General features: G+C 44.3%; 1 protein-coding gene across 1 annotated transcript in view; it reads left to right on the plus strand.

The window, feature by feature from the left end:
- The first annotated feature begins 9,288 nt into the window (after positions 1–9,288).
- LOC121459760 (sodium/glucose cotransporter 1-like) overlaps positions 9,289–20,798 on the plus strand; it is a 67,209-nt gene continuing 55,699 nt past the window's right edge. Inside the window, exon 1 of the mRNA XM_041669757.1 lies at positions 9,289–9,637. Coding sequence (XP_041525691.1) covers positions 9,503–9,637 — 135 coding nt within the window. The 5' untranslated portion in view covers positions 9,289–9,502. The remainder of the gene's footprint in view (positions 9,638–20,798) is intronic.

Here is a 20,798-nt window from a genome sequence, read left to right on the forward strand (position 1 = left end):
GAATGAGTAGGTGGGCAAAGGCTCTTAGCCTTTTTCAGTGTGAAGAGCCGATTTTTGTTAAAAGTCATGTGACTCTAAAACCTGCCATTGGCTTTCTTTAGGATCGAAGGACCCGGCTGTCAAGGTCACCAATGACAGTAGCTTTCCACAGTCCAGAAGGCACACCGTCTTCCAGAATCAGTGCCGTGTGGTGGCAATCGCAGTATTAATGACAACTGTAGTTAAAGAGGCCTTTGCCCCACGGCACCACGTCCCTTTCACATGAGCAGCTGACTCCAGAGCACACTTTGCACCCGAGGAGACTCTCCAGCCTCTTTTTCAAGATGTGGAAGGCCAGAGGAACATGACTCGGGATGAATGGGGTCAGGGTTTAACCTGGGAGAGACACATGCCTTGGGGAGTCTTCCAGGAATGACCACGAGGCCTTCATTTGTGGTTGAACCGCAGCCCCATTAAAGCCCATATTAAATTGTCTTCTCTGCTCTTTCTGAACACAATCTTGACCAATTCCTTTCTTCTATCAGTATTTCTGAGAAGCCCCTTGTTCCACATACCCATGCAAAGTAACTGAAGCTGGATGGCTGAACAGCAGACCCTCTTCAACCACAGAATTGCTCCAGAATCAGAGATTTTATCATTTTCCACTTTGGAGCATTTTGGGGTTCTCCATTCTCTAGATGAAGTCAGTCTAGAAGGAGTGTCTCTGCACCTCAGACTTCGGTCTTGTGTTTTATGTTGCTATGTATATGCCTACATGGGCATGCATTTATGAGGGCTTTCAAATATTTGCTTGTATATAGTGTGTTATTAACTTACCGATGAAGCTAATTCTTAGGCTCTTGGTTGCCGTACCTGTCACATGAGGGCTTTCTTTATTTTCCTTCCTTCCTTTCTTTTTTCTTTCTTTTTTCTTTTGGTTCTGGCTGTCCTGGAACTCATTGCGTAGACCAGGCCGGCCTTGAACTCAGAGATCCACCTGTCTCTGCCTTCCAAGTGCTGAGATTAAAGGTGTGTGTCACCACCACTGGGCTGGGCTTTCTTTCTTTTTTAAAAAAAATATTTATTTATTATGCATACAATATTTTGTCTGTGTGTATGTCTGCAGGCCAGAAGAGGGCACCAGACCGTATTACAGATGGTTGTGAGCCACCATGTGGTTGCCGGGAATTGAACTCAGGACCTTTGGAAGAGCAGGCAATGCTCCTAACCACTGAGCCATCTCTCCAGCCCCCTGGGCTTTCTTTAAAAATAAAAAAAGCTATGTATTAATATCCCATTGAGTAGGCATGCCATATATGCACACACACACACGCTAGTGCTTTCTGGACGGACATTTATGCCATTTCACATCATTTTCAGTTTATAATTGTCCCATAATAAATACATTTAAATATAGATCATTTTGTTCTTATATTAATTATATGTTATGCTATATACTTATTTTTAGAGACAAATTGTTGGATCAAAGGCTTTATGCACAATTATCTCATTAAAAGTAGTTTTAGGCTCACAGTAAAATGGAGTAGAAAGTACAGAGCATTCCTATAAAACTCCGACCCAAACACTCCCAGCCCCACACTCTGGATCAGAACACGCGTCACAGATGATAACCTCGTTATTAACCAAAGTCCATAGTTTATATCAGGGCTCGTATCTGTGAAGTACATTCTGAGGGTTTGACAAGCGTTTGATAATATATCTATTATTATGTATCTGTTGCTATAGTATCATACAGTCTAATTTCAGTGTCCTCAGCATCCAATGTCCCTTCCTTTCCACTGCAAGCTGCGAGTACAGACCTTCTTGTTGACCTCAGAGCTTTGTTTTCCCTAAAAATGTCTTTAAAATTTGAAAATTTGTCCATATTGTGTTTCATGGTCTAAGCTGATGAGGACAACTGACCAGGTCTCTTCCTCAGGGGGCATCAGATCTCGTTACAGGTGGTTGTGAGCCACCATGTAGTTGCTGGGAAGAACTCAGGACCTTTGGAAGAGCAGAGAGTGTTCTTACCTGCTGAGCCATCTCTCCAGTCCTGTTTTGTCCCCAGGTGTCACACAAATATAACCTTTTCAGATTGGGTTTTCCCACTTAGCAATTATCATTAATTAATTAACTAATTAATTGATTAAGATTTTGAGACAATGTTTTTCTGTGTAACTTGACCGCCCTGGATTCATTCTGTTGACCAGGCTGGCGTCAAACTCTCAGAGAGCCTTCTGCCTCTGCCTCCCGAGTGGAGTGTTGTGATTATAAGTATGTACCACCATGCCAGGTGGTGGTGGTGTACACCTTTAATCCCAATACTTGGGAGGCAGAGGCAGAAGGATCTCTGTATGTTCAAGGCCAGCCTGGTCTACAGAGTGAGTTCCAGCACAGCCAAGGCTGCTATGAAGAGAACTCTGTTTCAAAAAACCAAAACACAATCCCAAAGGAAAAAAAAAGCATCTATACCAAGCCTGGCTAAATATCATTTTCATTTACTCAGTGTGTGTGTGTGTGTGTGTGCGCGCGCGCGTGTGCGCGTGTATGTTCTTTGGTATGTGTGTGGAGGTCAGAAGACAGCTTTGGAGGAGCTGGTTCCCTCCTTCCACTACGTGAGTGCTGAGGATCAAACTCAGGCTGTCAGCCACGGGGGCAACACCCTTGCCCACTGAGCCATTTTGATGAACTGTGATGTACACTTGAGATTCCTCTGCTTTCTCTCACTCCAAATCACACTCCATCGTATGAGTGCACTGCAGTTTGCTTGTTTATTCACCTACCGAAGAACAACAACAATTTGGTAACTTCACATTTTTGGCAGTTATGAATAAAGCTGTGATAAACATCTATATGCAGTTTTTCCTGTTTTCTGCCAGTTCTGGGGATGGAGCGCAGAGCCTCATGTACTCTTGGCAAGAGACTAGGATATGGCTCAGTGGTGGGTTTATTTATTTTTAATTCATGTGTATGTATGTGTGTCTGTGTGGGTTTATGTGCACCCTATGTGTTCAGGAGCCTGCAAAGGCCAGAGACTGTAAAACTAGAGTCATAGGCAGCTGTCAACCAATTTTTTTTGAGTTCAAGACCAGCCTGGTCTACAAGAGCTCGTTCCAGGACTTCCAGGACAGGCTCCAAAGCCACAGAGAAACTCTGTCTCGAAAAACCAAAAAAAAAAAAAAAAAAAAAAAGATTACTTTAGTTATGTGCATGGGTATTTTGCATGCGTGCATGCATGTCTGTGTACCACATGACTAACTGGTGTGCCCAGAACTCAGAAGAGGCTGTCAGGTCCCCTGGAACTGGAGTCATGGGTCAAGCAAACCACCATGTGGGTGCTGGGAACAGAACCCTGGTCCTCTCTGCAAAAGCAGCAAATGCTCTTAACCATTGAACCATCTCTCTGGGCCTCCATTTTGTATTCCTTTATCTTTCTAGGCCCCCGTTTTGTATTTCTTTATTTTTCCTTTTTCCAAGACAGAGTTTCTCTGTAGCTTTGGAACCTATTCTAGAACTAGCTCTTATAGACCTAGTTGGCCTTGAACTCCATCTGCCTCTGTCTCCGGAGTGCTGGGATTAGAGGTGTGTGCCACCACTGCCTAGCCTACTAGCAATGAATGAGTCTTGTCTATCCACAGCCTCCCCAGCATCTAATATTTTCAGTGTTTGATCACCTACTGGCCATCCTAAAAGGTGCAAAGCTGTTGTTTTGAATTTGCAGTTTTAAAAAAATTTATTTATTTATTAGGAGATTTATTTATTCATTTATTATGTATACAGTGTTCTGCCTCCATGTATGCCTGCAGGCCAGAAGAGGGCCCTAGATCTCATTACAGATGGTTGTGAGTCACAATGTGGCTGCTGGAAATTGAACCCAGGACCTCTGGAAGAGCAGTCAGTGCTCTTAATCTCTGAGTCATCTCTCCAACCCCATTTATCTATCTATCTATCTATCTATCTATCTATCTATCTATCTATCTATCTATCTATCTATTGAGACAGGGTTTCTCTTGTGTAGCCCTGGTTGCCCTGGAACTACCTTTGTAGACCCAGCTGATCTCAAACTCATAGAGAGCTGCCGGTTTCTGCTTCCTAAGTGCTGGGATTAAATGTGAGCACCACCACCACCTGACATTAATGAAATTCTTAACTTTTGTTCCTTTTACTATTGGCATTGGGCCTTACAGTTGCCATGAATAGGAAGACTGTAGATGGAAAAATCTAGTAGCTAGTGTCCCCCCTCCCCCCGTGTGTGTGTGTGTGTCTGCCTGTCTGTCTGTCTTTACCCCTTTCTCAGTGCTAGGAATCAAATCAGGACCTCGTACATGCTAGGTAGGCTCAGAATCTCTCTCTACACTTTTCAATTTGTATTCACTTACAGCCAGTCTGTGACTCAAGATCTTGCATTCTGATTAATCCAGCTTCTGTCCTTTGGTCGATATTCTGGTTCTTCCGTATTTGACATGGAACACGGTTTCACTCAACTAGAATCATTTCCTTCTTCCCCAAGGTTATTGTTTTGGGAAACCCCATTCTCCTTAGTCATCAGCATCTTAAAGTCGGGCAAACAGTTCTTTACCTGTGCACGCCTGATGAGCTTGTGAGCTAATGCAGGCTTGCTCATCTCTGTAAGTATTTTGAAACTCTGTAATTCAATGGCACTGCATTGCTGCAATAGTATCTGATGCATGTGGAAACTGTCACAGTTAAAATAGGGAGCAGCCTTCCTCACTCTCAATTCAGAGGCTTTCATTTTTCTGCTCATTCGTCTTTTATTCATCTACCCATCCACTGACCCACCGCCATCATCCATATCATCACTGTAGCCATCTACCCTTCCATCTATTATCTATTGTTTACATGTCCAGTCACACATCTGTTCATTTACTCAGCCATTCCACTCTTTTTCCTCTTTAGATGGTGAGGACTGAGCCCAGTACCTCACACATACTAAGTGTGTCCTCTACTGCTAAGTCCCTGTGACTAATCTCTATCTATCTATCTATCTATCTATCTATCTATCTATCTATCTATCTCTGTGTGTATGATATGTGCACAGTCATACGTGTGAAGGCACAAACATTGAGTTGGAGGACAATTTGTGGGGTCAGTTCCCTTTTCCACTTTTATGGACCTAGAATAAAGGATTTTGAGGTAAGTGCTTTTTCCCACTGAGCCATCTCAGTAGCCTGAGGCTGGGAGTTTTTAGCCTATTTTTTTTTCTTTAATTTTTTTTGTATTTCTCATATGAATATAATTTATTTAGATCATATCTACTGCCTGCTTCCACCCTGAACTCCTCCTGGAACTCTCCTTCGCCTCCCAACTTCATATCTCCTTTATTTTTCTTTCAAAACCACTCAGGCCAATTAGAGGCTTTATGCACATGGGCATAGGATGCCACTCACTGGAGCATGGGCAACCTGCCAGGGCCACACTGATGAAGATGGACTTTTCTGCTCAGTGCAGAGAGAGTGGCTGGGGCGTGCTTAGCCTAAATGGGACAACCTTCTCCAACACACATACACACATGCACACACATACCTCACACACATACCTCACACACATTCTACACACACACACATACTACACACACACGCACACACACGCACACGCGCGCACGGACAGCTCAGGGAATATGGAAGAGGTCTCAGAAAGACCATAGTTGTACCTTTTCTCTTGGTAACCATTAACTGCCAACAGGTCCTTAGCTAGGGGCAGGGTCTTGTGAACCCCTTCCATTCTCCATGCTGGAGTGTTGGCTGCCTTGATTTTATGCTGGCAGCTACAGCTGCACCACCATGTTCAGAAGACATTACTTCACATCAATTTTTCCTTACCTTTTGCTCTTACAATCTTTATGGCCCCTCTTCCACAATATTCTCTGAGCCTCTCTCTGTGTGTGTGTGTGTGTGTGTGTAAGGTTGTCTCACTGAGGTTGAGCTCTTCAGTCAGATTTTCTCACTCTGACAAGTGTGAGTCTCTGAACTAACTGCCGTCTGTGGGACAAAGAAGCTGCTGCCATGAGGGGTGAGAACTGCACTGGTCAGTGCTGTAAGACAAGAATAGAAGGCAGCGTGGTGCTTCATTCCTTCGGCAAATGGGAGCAGCACCTATGACCTCCAGCCGGGGGAGTCTTTGCCAGGTTTATATTCCCAGGTATGAGTTCCCTCCTGCAGAATATACCTTAATTCCAATGAGAACGCTATTGGTTACCCCAATAAGGTCCAGGCCATTATTGCGCCAGGGGGCGCATCTCTCCAGGCTGGTCATTATTGTAGTTTACAGGGTGCACATCTGGGCCGGGTTCCTGATGGCTTTTCTCCCCCAGCAGCCTCACAGCACTCCTGGCACTGTGAGATCTAGTCATGGGGAGGATGTTCTCAGGTCAGCACCAGATTGATTTCCCACGTCCCGTGAGCAAAGTGTGTGGTGTCTTGGTAACCAAGAGCAATGGCAACTCTTTTCATGGTTTTGGGGTCTTTGGGACCCCAACCAATAACTTGATCAGGGACATCCTGTACTTGACACCATGCATTTTGTTTGATAGCCTATAGCATCTGGGAAAAGAACTGCACCTCTGAGTAGGAGAATTCCAAGTGTTCTCTAAAGTAAGTTTTAGGAAGCGTATAAAAATAGCTTTCCATTTGGCTTTCCCAAACATCCTTTAGTGTTAGTTATCCCCCTCCCCACTGCCCCTCCAGCCTAATCTCAAACTTTCCTTTTGTTCCTGGTTCCCACCTCACGGCAGTTGATGGGTGTGGGTCCAGGCTCCCGGGTGGCAAATGGGCTTTCCTGGATCAGGACCTGCAGGCTTTTAGGCATTTGCTTCTCTATTTCATGTCACAGACGGAGTAGAGACCAGTTGAGGGCCAGTTACATGGGTGTGTGACTTCCAGAGAACTGGGCTGTCCAGGATGAGAGTGTTAATGCATTCTTTTATTTATTTATTTATTTTTTCTTACCTCAATCTCTGAGTTTGCAGCAAACCAAGATATTTGCTGGAAGGTGGTGCCTAGAAAGACCTGTCCTAATTTAACTTGTCTTTCTCATAATTAATGGCTCACATCAATGTCTGAGACCTATAGACATTGGGATCAACTGCCAATGGGAGTAACGTCAGAGGGAGAGAGGGCTGCTGGTCTGGGGGTGGCCTGAATATCATCACTTATTGATGTGTCCCCGCCCCATCCCTCTCTCCAGTGATGGTTAAAATAAATACAGGTACATCGACTGAATACCAGTTTGGTCATTTTCATCTGCAGACGCTTGGGGCAATTTACCTAACCTTACAAGTCCTAGTGCCCATGACAGGGGAAAACAAGGATGGCCACTGTGAAAACCAAAGAACCATTTGTGCCTAGGCCATGCCCGCCTCCAGCTCTGTGAGGGCAAGAGCATTCCTGAGAGCCCCTCATCTTTGAGTCCATGAAGGTGACCGTGATGATGTAAGTCCTGTTCTTGAGCACTGCATGTATATTTCACTGGGTGTGAGATGCCTTTGATGCGCGGAATCATCTGCCTTAGACATGATTGACCCCATTTTGTAAGCGAGGAAAACAAGTGCCTGCAAAGTTAGGTAGCAAATTCTGGGCTCTTTCTCTTGTTCAGGAGAAGACATAATTCTGACTTAATGTGCCTGAATGCTAGGCATTGGTGGGCTCATGGGGGTTGGGGGCAGGGTGGTGGCATCCAGGGAGGAGCCTGATCCTTTATAACAACGACGGTGTTTCCCTTTCTTGGTTTTAGAAATAACCATCCAGCTGTAGAACATCTCATCCCTGAGAGGTGTAGCAGGGGATAGAGTTGAGGCTACTGTGAGGTTGACAGGCATTGATATGCAAACGTCCAGGGCTTGTCTCCAGTGAATAGGGGTGAGGCTGAGAGCCAGGCACTCAGGAGCCTGGCTGGAGTCTGAATTGATACTAGGGTCTTTTTAGGGATCAGCTGCTGCATGTCTAGCAATTTGGCTGAAGAGAAAACAGGTTGAGAGAGAGGAGAGAGTACCTAAGGCCTTTTGGCAGAGGAACCAGCTTGAACTCGGCCGGGCCCCTGGCTTCCAGCTGTGATTTCTTGCATTTTTCCTTCTGCTCCCTGCCAAGGAAGGTAAGTTAGGGATGTTGCAGATGTGTTACCCCATGCTTCTTCTGCAAAGCTAGCCTGGGAATTGGTTTCTAGAAGTCCTTTCTCTGCAGGATGCTCTGACCTGGCCTGGGCTGTAGGGCCAGCGCAGCTCTTGGCTCACTGTGTGTGATCTGAACCCAGGCTTGTGGCTAAAACACCTGTCCGAATGTCCAGGGTTTGATGAGATCTTGGAAAGAGATTCTCGGGCATCTTCTTGTCTGTATGCTTTATTCTTTTGATTCAGGGTCTTACCATATGTTTAGCCTAGTCGCCAATCACAATCCCTTTGACTCTGTCTCCTGAGTGCTGGGATCAGAGATGTGTCACCACACCCAGACATCTCTCACACTTTAAAAGGGGTTCAAAGCACATTGCAAATTGTCCCTTGTTGTCTGAGGGGGCTTGGTTCCAGGATTCCATCAATATTGAAATTCAAGTCTCTTACATACAAAGGCACAATTATATAATTATGAACACAACCCATGTATGTCCTCTCGTGCTTTAAATCATCTCTGGATTATGTGTAGCACTGACTACCATGTGCAAGCTATGTAAAGCTGTTATACAATATTGTCTAGGGAACCACAAGGGAAACAGCCTGTACAAATTCAGCACAAAAGTATTTCCATCTGTGGTGGGTTGAATCATTTAGGTGAAGACACAGGACAAGGAAATGTCTCTGGTGAGACCCCTCTTTTTTTTTCCTTCTTCTCCTTCCATTGGAGACTGCACAGCTCCGGGGGAACGCAGGCTGTGAAGTCAGGAACGGGTGAGTTTGCTGCTGGTGGCCAAGAGATTTGTATTGAGTTTGCCCCAGCAATCTCATCCTCCTGAGAATATTCTCCAGGAAACCAAAACTTGGCTGAGTTCTCTGAAATGTCCTGCACTCATTTTTCACACGGAGAAGCCATGCTCACAGAAACTCCGGGTCTCTTTCAAAGGCACCTGCCACAGATGAGTCACAGAGTGTGCGCCGCTGGCTCCTGGTGTTCCGGGCCCTCTGTGCAGCTCTTCCTTTTCTGCTCCACGAAGGATGTGCCAGTCCAGGTGTGGCAACTGCGCTGGGTGCCCACTGCGGGAGTACAGAGGACTTTTGTGCCAGGAGGGCACCACCCCCAGCAGGCCCCTCCCTGCTCACAGAACAGCCTTTACCTGCGGACGGTCGCCCGCCGCGTAGTTTCTCCTGCCGCTTTGCTGGGTCCTCTTTCAACTGGGCACTCCGAGAGCTGCTTCACGACGGTGCGGTGCAGCGTGCAGCAGCGACAGGGGCCCAGCATTACTGCCGCGAGCCCCTCTTTCGCGGGTCCCCTCCCTCGGGGCTGATCATTAACTCAAAGGCATTATAAGGAGTGAGCGGCCCCGGGGAGCCAGTGAGCCAGAGGGACTCCTCACCACCGCCATGGACATTAGCACCTTGAGCCCCGCGGTCACCGCCTCAGATTCACCCATACCGTCCTATGAGCGCATTCGCAATGCGGCTGACATCTCAGTCATTGTCATCTACTTCGTGGTGGTCATGGCTGTCGGGCTGTGGGTATGTGCGGGTCCTGGGACAGACTGAAGGGGCCAGGGCTACTGTGTGGCATGAGCGGGTGCACAGAGATGCCATGGTTTCACTGAACCACGAAAGACCAAGATGGGCTTATAGGTCTAGAGAAGGGAGTGGGAATGTCCCGGAATGCTGGGGAGGAGTTCAGAGCTCAGGAAGCTTGTGTGTAGGACCGTAGAGGGTGCCAAGGGACCCTGTCAGGAAGGCCCGGGGAAGATCCCCAGCTGAGAGGGAAGTCGGAGGATCACAGGGACTAGGATAGATTGTAAGGGACAGGAAAGGGATAACTAGGAGCTGCAGGGAGGGGCCCAGGGTAGGTGGGTACTGTCCTACTTCCAACGAATCCAGTTTCCAATGGGAAAGAAACAATTTAGAGCCAGAGGGTGCAGCCTCTGCGTAGCAGGTGCATGAGGCAGCCTATGGCTGAGCAGTGCCCCCTCCTGGGGAAGGGTTAGCGATGTATGGTGGGATTCTAGAGGACCTCTGGGGTTAGCCATGAGGAAGGAATCGGTGAGCAGAGTGGCCTGGTCCTGGGGAGACGGAAATACATGTGTCTCCTCTTGGGACACAGGGGACACACCAAACCAGAGAAACTTGTTCTTCAAAGCCTGGAACTTGGAAAGTTCGTTTATGATGCTGGCACACCTAACAGCTAAACAGAGCATGCGAGCTTTTCAGCTACCTCTAAAAGTTGAATTTGCTGTGGCGGCCACTGTGACAGCAGGTGTCCTGTTGGGCTCTTGAGTTACGAAAGGATTTTGGGCATTAGCCTTTTTATAGACATAGCTGTATCAGGGGAGGATGGAAGGGAGCATGGGCTCTTTTGTTTTGGAATTGTAGAAACCACATATAACAGAAGAACTTCTGGGTGTCACTCTTGGGTCAGCGTGGCTGACTCTTCATCACTACACCAGTCTTTCTACCAGAAGCAGGTGTCTAGAATACTCACCTTTAGTACTTGTTCTCATACAGCTGAACTAGATGATGAAGAACGAACTCCCCCTGCCAGCCTCAGTTTATCCTAGTATAAAATGGGCATGTTCTTTCTCAGGATCCCCTCTCCCAAATACTGTGATGTGAATCTGAGAGGTCTTTATGATTCTAGGACGCTTTTCTTATTATTGACCTTAGGGCCAATAACCTTGCAGGGTGTGTGATCCATGCCCTGGATAATATTTGTCTTTTCAAGTAAAATGGGCACAAATGATAAGTGGGGTAATGAACTTCACACAAAAGTCACGGAACAGGGAGAACAGCAAAGCCAGTTATAATTTCACAAAAGAGAAACTTGAAGTTACAGGCGATTGTGGATTGCCTAAGGTTTTGCAATCCCTGAGACTGTTCCGGGAACTCAGGTGTCTTGATCCTTGCCTTGACACCAGGCCCTCAAGCATGGTGCTTGCTTTCTGCCTCTCCCTTCCAGTTCAGACTGGTAGATGCCGGAGCCAAGATGCGAGTCCACCATTTGTTAGTTACACCGACCCCTTTCCAGGCACTGATCATCTCGCTGCTCTGAGCCAGACTCATTTTAGCCCCCCACCCCCACCCCAGTCCTGCGAGTGTTTACAATTTTTATGGTGTTTGCACTTTTGAAATATCTGTGAACCAGGGTCACTTGTCCTGTTAAAATGCTACTTAATGAGCTGTTAGTATTTGTCTATATTTAATCTTCTCCTATTAGCCAGTGCTTCTGGACCTTGCTCATTTGACACGATGGATGTCTTCCAGTTAACACTCCTCTTTATCCTACTGAGGTGTTAAGGCTTGAATTAGGGATGGGCATTCTGGTCTCTGAATGGTTTCTGGGCTGCACAGACGCAGTCCAGCCCACTGTGCGACTCGGCTTAGAAAATCACCCGCAGCTACTGTTCCTTCATCTCCATCCCCATCCATGCCAACATTGCCTATGTGGGCTCTGTATTCTTTCAACGTTGTTCTTCACTGATTATCTTTGGGCCTTGTCTTATTTCCTGTTTGCTATTTATTTCCCTTTTCTTCACTATTTCTCGTTGTTTCTTTAGGGGACTTTATATCCGTTTAAATTGAAACACTGACCTTATTCTTGCTGGGATATGCTACCAACCCAAACCAGAGCTGTTAAAAACTACAGTAAATGACCCAATCTTGGCCCACAGCCCACTTTTGTATGGCTCATGAACAAGGATAAATGCTACACTTTTAGAGGATTATAAGCATAATGGGATAAGGCAGGATAAAATAACACATGGCAGAGAACTCATAAAATCTGAAGCACCCACCATCAGACCCATGTTCTTCTCTTTTTAAAATTTTATTATTATTAATTTATGATTTTATGTATATAGGTATACTGCTTGCATGCATGCCCATGAATCACATGTGTACAGTGTTTTATGAGTTCATAAGAGGGTGTCAGGTCACCTGGAATTGAAGTTATAGATAATTGTGAGCTGCCATGTGCGTGCTGGGAATTGAACCTTGTCCTCTGGAAGAAATCAGTGCTCTTGACCTCTGAGTCTTCTCCTCAGCCCTCAAACCCATTTTATTTCGGCCTAATCAGATTGCTTGTCATTAAGACCCTTGCTGTTTGAATCAATAGGATCATTGATCAATAGTTGGCATGGCTTTTGAGTTATTAGCATCATTGACTGCTTGGGTTGGAAAGTCACACCTGGATCTTCACTCCGAGGACCCAATACACTAGTTTCTTTCTTTCGTTCCTTCCTTCGTTCCTTCCTTCCTTCTTTCCTTCCCTCCCTCCCTGCCTCCCTACCTTTCTCCCTTCCTTTCTTTTTTCCTCCGTCCCCCCTTCCTTCCTTTCTTTCCTTCTTTCTTTCTTGTGCTTGTGTGTGCATGTGTGTTCTCTACACAGCCCTGGCTGTCTCAGAACTCACTCTGTAGGTCAGGCTGGCCGCAGACTCACAGAGACTCACTGCCTCTGTCTCTGTTGCCAAGCATAATCTACTTCATGGCTTGATGGGGCAGATAACACCCAGCTCATAAGTGATTTGGTGGACAACTGTCAAGCATTCAGTTTCCATTAAGGGCCGAGAGCAGACCGAGAGCTGTCTCTCAAAGGGAGAATAGTTGTCTGCAGATAATCATGATGCCTTTCTTCAAAATTCCAGGGGCTCTTCTGTGATTCTCACATGGGGGCTTACCAAACAGCATCCCTATCTGCCATTGACCCCTCAAGTACAATTGGGTCTGCTGGACCATACGGTCCAAGTGGTACAGCAGCCTGCACAGCAGCCTGCACCTGTTGAGCCATCTCCTTGTTCCAGGCTCCACTCAAAGCTTGCGATTTTCAAAGCTTGAGTAGATGGACCAGAGCAACACACCCAAGTGAGGAATGTGCTGTCAACAGAACCTAAATAGGCCTACTAAGCATTGGGCTTCTTTCTCGGTTATGGATGGGGCCAGGAACAATAACTTAATCTTTCACCTTAGAAAAGGATTATCTCTACATGGCCCGTACCCCTGGACTGCTGGAAATTTCATTGAGATAGAGGTCTCTTGAATTTTGGTTGGATATTCTCCATCCTCTGATGTACATATGCTGTATCAACATTGGTCCATTCAGCATCGTGTCATAATGGGGTGGACCTGTGTGATATTTTATAGAAAAGATGCATGATCAAGATCTCCCTGAACAGGGAGGCGTGGCTAGGAAGACACCCACCGGAGCAGCAGTAGGAGGCAGAAAGATTGATTTAATAGGCTCTGAATTGTGAAGGGTGTTCATACAAAATAACACATTTCTAGGATAAACTAGGGGTTAGTGATGCAAAATGCAAAGGGGAAATGGGTAGGTGCAGCGAGTGGATGGTTTTCTTTAGGGTTAGCGCTGAGTGTCAGCTGGGCTAGCTCTTTCTCAAGTCAGCTATGGGAGAATTAGGGCACTTGATCTCAAATGAGCTTGCACATCGCTTTATGTCTGAAGGTCCCAAATGTTGCCCTTATGAAAGACTCCTTTCCTGACTGCATTCCCTGCCAAATGGAAGATAGCTACAGGGAGCTGGCTTCTAATGTATCTCAGGGAAGGAAGCGGAGATTTAGCTGTGGGAGTCAAGGTTTTTGACTGTGTGATTTAATTCTCTCAATGGTCTCACAGAGTCGGGTAAGTCACCCAATCAGCCAAAGAACAAGGCAGGGTTTCCAGTGTCTTTGTTCTTGTGGGACAGATAGATCCTGTTATGAAGCTTGTTCCAGTATATATTCTATATATGAAAACTATATAGCTAAATGAAAGATCATCCTCCTAACCACCCACAGACAAGTCTCATAAGATTAAGATGCAATAATGAGATTACTTATACACATCCCATGAGATTACACACTACAATGCAGGTATAGGGGAGACACCAAGCTGCTTCAGCAAATGTGAGCGACAGCTCCCACAGTCAATGGTCCTGCAGACCCTGTCTGGACAGGATTAATCCTCCATCAGATAACCATGCCTCTAGTGGGTTGACATCTACACTAGTTGCCACTTGCTTCTCACGGCCCCTGACAAGAAGGCCTCGAGTCCTTGTGGCTTTCATCCCTTCTGGTTCTTACACACTTTCTACCTCCTCTTACATGGAGTTTCCTGAGACCTGCAGGGAATGATCTGATGGAGACCTACCTTCTAGGGCTGAGTGTTCCAAGGTCTCTCACTCTCTGCTTATTGTCCGGCATGGGTCTCTGTATTTGTTCCCAGCTGCTGCAGGAGGAAGCTTCTCTGATGACGGCTGAGAAAGACACCTGTGAGCAGAGCAGAGTGTCGTTAGGAGTCATCGATTGCTGTGCTCCTTTAGCAGAACAGTAGTGTTCAGCCAATCTGGTCTCAGGTTCTTGGCTGCTTACACAGTGCTGGGCATGTGTTCCATCTCATGGATAGACCTTAAATCCAATCACATATTGGCTGGTTAATTTGTTAGCCACAGTTTTGTGTCCCTAGTGCACCACTGTCTACTGAAGGTTTATAGATGGGCTGGGGTTTACCTTTCTACTTTGGAGGTGTGCAGAGCACCTTCACGTTCTGTGAGCACTAGTCTGCAGGGGTGAAACTGTAGGTAGGCACAGCTTAGCTTCTCTGTGTTCAGTGAGTTGTGTAGGTATTTTCTCCAACAACAGGGCCTTACTTTGGTGGAGAACCTCTGGTAGCCTTGGCAATGGCCTGGGTTTAGGGATTCACATGGGACCTCTTTGGCCAAGAACGCAATTCGATATAACCCATTCCTGGTACTGGAAACTTTATTTGGTGATGAGGAATAAAGAGTTGGGTCACCCTGTTATTTGGTGATTTCATTTAGAACCTTCATCTATGTATGTAATTCAGGAAGCTTCTATTGCATTAGGTTTCCATATGACCCCTCCAATGGCCCTTAGCTTTAGCTGTCTCTCCCTGTATTCCCTCCATTGCCCCTTCTTCCCTCCAGTTTCCTGTTTGATCCCCTCAGTCCACTTCCCCTTTCCAGCCTCCATCCATCATTATCTCTTCTATTCCCCTTCTAGAGAGACACCTCCCTCACCCTTAGTCCCTTCCTCTCAACCTCACTTCTGCAGTTAAACAAACTCTAGCTGCTTGTTCAACAATTTAACAGCTACCATCCCCATATGAACAAATACATATTTGTCTTTCTAGGTCTGGGTTACTTCACTCAGGATGATTTTCTTCTAGTTTGTCCATTTACCTGAGAATTTCATGATTTCATTTTTTATAATGGTTGAGTAATATTCCCCTGGTTAAACTTCTCTTTCATTCATCTGTCGGTGGATATCTGGGTTGTTTCCAGTTTCCAGCTGTTATAATAGAGCACCAATGAACATGGTTGAGTAATTGTCTCTGTGGTAGATGACTCATCCTGTGTATTCGTGTCCAAGAGTGGTGTTGTTGGATCTTGAGATAGATCAATTCCTACCTTTGTAATGAACAGCAACCTTGATTTCCATAGTGACTGTCCAAGCTTGCACTTTCACCAGTAATGGATGAGTGTTCCCCTTGCTCCAAATCATCATTAGTATGAGCTGTCACTTGCTTTATTGGTCTTGGACATTCTGATTTGTGTAAGATGAAATCTTCAAGTAGTTTTGATTTGCATTTCCCTGATGACTAGCGATGTTGAACATTTCTTTAAGTGCTTCCCGGCCATTTGAGTTTCCTCCTCTGAGAATTCTCCATTTAGATCTGCACAACATTTTTAATGATTTTCATTTTGTTTTGTTTTCTTGATTCTTAGTGTTTTTAGTTCTTTATATATTTTGAATATTAGCTCTATAAAGGATGTGTACTTGCTAAAATTCTTTTCCCATTCCATAGCCTGTCTCTTCTTCAGAGAGACGTTAGTCCTTTGCCATACAGAAGTTTTTGTGTTTCCTGAGGTCCCATTTATTAATTGTTTCTCTTAGTGCCTGTGCTATCAGTGTTCTGTTCAGAAAGTTGTCACTTTACCAGTGACTGTCCTTCACTTTCTCTTCTACCTGATTCAGTGCATCTGACCTCGTGTTGAGGTCTGGAGTAGAGTTTTGTACAAGATGATAGGACGGCTCTCTCTGCATCTCCTGCGTGCAGCTGTCCACTCTGAACAGCACCATCTATTGAAGATGCTGCATTTTTCCAGTATGATTTTCTGGCTTCTTTATTAAAAGCCAAGTGTCCATAGTGTGGTTTTTACTACTATTGATCTGTGGTGCAATTTTAGATGAGGGATGGTGAGAGTTCTCCAGTAACCCTTAATAAAAATCATTAAGAGTTGCTTTAATTATTCTGAGTTTTTGTGTTTCCACATGAAGCTGAAAATTCTTCTTTCAAGTTCTGCTTTTGACAGAGTTTTGTCCCACCTGGTCCCTGCAGTTAAGTCCAGAGAAATACATAGAAGCCTACATTAATCATAAACTGGTTGACCTAGTAGCTCAGGCTTCTTTTAACTCTTATAACTTATATTAGCCCATAAATCTTGTCTGTGTTAGCCACGTGGCTTGGTACCTTTTTTGGCAAGGCAGTCACATTTTGCTTGCTCTATGTCTGGTTTCCTCTTTGTCTGGGTGAGGACTGCATACTGCAATTTTCCTCTCCCCAGAATTCTCATTGCCCTGCGTCTACTTCCTGTCTGGTTGCCCCACCTACACTTCCTGCCTGGCTACTGGCCAATCAGCATTTATTTAAAATACAAGGGACAGGGTACAGACCATTGTCCCACAGCATTCTGTGAAAAATTTTGTTGGAATTTTAATGGGAATTGCATTGAATCTGTAGTTTGTTTTTAGTTTGATGGCCATTTTCCCTGTTCTATTCCTAATGATTTGCCAGAATGAGAGATCTTTACATCTTTTGTTATCATCTTTAATTTCTCTCTTCAATGTCTTAAAATTTTTATCATAAAAGTCTTTCACTTGCTTGGTTAGAGTTACTCTGTGGTATGTTATATTATTTGAGGCTATTGTGAAAGGTGTTATTTCCTTGATTTCTTTCTCAGTTCTTTTGTCATTCATATATAGGAGGGCTACTGACTTTTGTATGTTAATTTTGTATTCTGCTACTTTGCTGAAGGTGTTTTTCAGCTGTCGGAGTTTCCTGGTGGAATTTTTAGAGTAATTTATATATATTATCACCTCATCCACAAGTTAAGATCCCTTGCTCTCCTTTAGTTTTCCAAACTAAGACCTCTAGTTTAATATTAAATATTTAATGTTAAATATTTGTGGAAAGAGTGTACAACCTTGTCTTGTTCCCGACTTTAGTGAAATTGCTTTGAGTTTCTCTCCATTTGAGTTGATGCTGGCTATGAACTTGCTGTAAACTGCCTTCATTTATGTAGCAGTGTGTCCCTTGTATCCTTAATCTCTTTAGCACGTTGATCATGAAGAGGTGTGGATTTTGTCAAAGTTCTTTTATATATCTAATGAAATGATCATGTCACTTTTGTCTTTCAGTCTCTTTATATTGTGGGTTACATTTGTAGACTTACATATGTTGAAGCATCCCTGCATCTCTGGGATAAAGTCTATTTGATCATGGTAGATGATCTTTTTGATGTATTCCTGGATCTAGTTTACAAGTATTTTTTTTCTTTTTTCTTTTATTTTTTTAAAATTTTTTAAATTTATTTATTTATTGAAGATTTCTGTCTCTTCCCTGCCACCGCTTCCCATTTCCCTCCCCCTCCCCCAATCAAGTCCCCCTCCCTCATCAGCCCAAAGAGCAATCAGGGTTCCCTGCCCTATGGGAAGTCCAAGGACAGCCCACCTCCATCCAGGTCTAGTAAGGTGAGCATCCAAACTGCCTAGGCTCCCACAAAGCCAGTACGTGCAGTAGGATCAAAAACCCATTGCCATTGTTCTTAAGTTCTCAGTAGTCCTCATTGTCCACTATGTTCAGCGAGTCCGGTTTTATCCCATGATTTTTCAGATCCAGGCCAGCTGGCCTTGGTGAGTTCCCGATAGAACATCCCCATTGTCTCAGTATGTGGGTGCACCCCTCGCGGTCCTGAGTTCCTTGCTCATGCTCTCTCTCCTTCTGCTCCTGATTTGGACCTTGAGATTTCTGTCTGGTGCTCCAATGTGGGTCTCTGTCTCTGTCTCCTTTCATTGCACGATGAAGGTTAATATCCAGGAGGATGCCTATATGTTTTTCTTTGGGTTCACCTTCTTTTTTTTTTTTTGTTGGTTTTTTTAAGACAGGGTTTCTCTGTGGCTTTGGAGCCTGTCCTGGAACTAGCTCTGTAGACCAGGTTGGTCTCGAACTCACAGAGATCCGCCTGCCTCTGCCTCCCGAGTACTGGGATTAAAGGCGTGCGCCACCATCGCCCGGCTGGGTTCACCTTCTTATTTAGCTTCTCTAGGATCACTAATTATAGGCTCAATGTCCTTTGTTTATGGCTAGAAACCAAAAATGAGTGAGTACATCCCATGTTCCTCTTTTTGGGTCTGGCTTATCTCACTCAGGATAGTGTTTTCTATTTCCATCCATTTGCATGCAAAGTTCAAGAAGTCCTTGTTTTTTACTGCTGAGTAGTACTCTAATATGTATATATTCCATACTTTCTTCATCCATTCTTCCATTGAAGGGCATCTAGGTTGTTTCCAGGTTCTGGCTATTACAAACAATGCTGCTATGAACATAGTAGAGCATATACTTTTGTTGTATGATAAGGCCTCTCTTGAGTATATTTCCAAGAGTGGTATTGCTGAGTCCAGGGGTAAGTTGATCCCAAATTTCCTGAGAAACCGCCACACTGCTTTCCAAAGTGGTTGCACAAGTTTGCATTCCCACCAGCAATGGATGAGTGTACCCCTTTCTCCACAACCTGTCCAGCAAAGGCTATCATTGGTGTTTTTGATTTTAGCCATTCTGACAGGTGTAAGATGGTATCTTAAAGTCGTCTTGATTTGCATTTCCCTGATTGCTAAGGAAGTTGAACATGACCTTAAGTGTCTTTTGGCCATTTGAACTTCTTCTGTTAAGAATTCTCTGTTCAGCTCAGTGCCCCATTTTATAATTGGATTGATTAGCCTTTTATGGTCTAGTTTCTTGAGTTCTTTATATATTTTGGAGATCAGACCTTTGTCAGTTGCGGGGTTGGTGAAGATCTTCTCCCAGTCAGTGGGTTGCCTTTGTGTCTTAGCGACAGTGTCCTTTGCTTTACAGAAGCTTCTCAGTCTCAGGAGGTCCCATTTATTCAATGAGGCCATTAATGTCTGTGCTGCAGGGGTTATACGTAGGAAGTGGTCTCCTGTGCCCATGTGTTGTAGAGTACTTCCCACTTTCTTTTCTATCAGGTTCAGTGTGTTCGGACTGATATTGAGGTCTTTAATCCATTTGGACTTGAGTTTTGTGCATGGTGATAGATATGGATCTATTTTCATTCTTCTACAGGTTGACATCCAGTTTTGCCAGCATAATTTGTTGAAGATGCTCTCTTTTTTCCATTGTATACTTTTAGCTCCTTTATCGAAAATCAGGTGTTCATAGGTTTGTGGGTTAATGTCAGGGTCCTTTATTCTATTCCATTGGTCGACTTCCTTTTCATGCCAATACCAAGCTGTTTTCAATACTGTAGTTCTGTAGTAGACTTTGAAGTCAGGGATGGTAATGCCTCCAGACGATCCTTTATTGTATAAGATTGTTTTGGCTATCCTAGGTTTTTTATTTTTCCATATAAAGTTGATTATTGTCTTCTCCAGATCTGTGAAGAATTTTGATGGGATTTTGATGGGGATTGCATTGAATCTATAGATTGCTTTTGGTAGAATTGCCATTTTTACTGTATTGATCCTCCCAATCCAAGAGCGGGGGAGATCCTTCCATTTTCTGGTGTCCTCTTCAATTTCTTTTTTCAAAGAGTTAAAGTTCTTGTCAAATAGATCTTTCACTTCCTTGGTCAGAGTTACCCCAAGATATTTTATGCTATTTGTGGCTATTGTGAAAGGTGATGCTTCTCTGATTTCCTTATCCTTAGTGTATAGGAAGGCCACTGATTTTTTGGAGTTGATCTTGTATCCTGCCACATTACTAAAGGTGTTTATCAGCTGTAGCAGTTCTTTGGTAGAGTTTCTGGGGTCGCTTATGTATACTATCATATCATCTGCAAATAACGAGAGCTTAACTTCTTCTTTTCCAATACGAATCCCCTTGATCCCCTTATGTTGTCTTATTGCTATTGCTAGGACTTCAAGCACTATATTGAAGAGGTATGGAGAGAGTGGACATCCTTGTCGTGTTCCCGATTTTAGTGGGATGGCTTTGAGTTTTTCTCTGTTTAATTTAATGTTAGCTGTCGGCTTGCTGTAAATAGCTTTTATTATTTTTAGGTATGACCCTTGTATCCCTAATCTCTCCAAGACCTTTATCATAAAGGGGTGCTGAATTTTGTCGAATGCTTTTTCAGCATCTAATGAAATGATCATATGGTTTTTTTCTTTCAGTTTATTTATATGGTGGATTACATTGATAGATTTGTGTATGTTGAACCAGCCCTGCATCTCTGGGATGAAGCCTACTTGATCATAATGGATAATTTTTCTAATGTGTTCTTGGATTCGGTTTGCCAGTATTTTATTGAGAATTTTTACGTCAATATTCATGAGTGAGATAGGCCTGTAATTCTCATTCTTGGTTGGGTCTTCGTGTGGTTTTGGTATCAGGGTGACTGTAGCTTCATAAAAGGAATTTGGCAATGACTCT

Source organism: Microtus oregoni, unplaced genomic scaffold (assembly GCF_018167655.1).
Source record: "Microtus oregoni isolate MIOR12 unplaced genomic scaffold, Mior012 000019F_ref0000042, whole genome shotgun sequence".
In the NCBI taxonomy this organism is placed as follows: Eukaryota; Metazoa; Chordata; class Mammalia; order Rodentia; family Cricetidae; genus Microtus; species Microtus oregoni.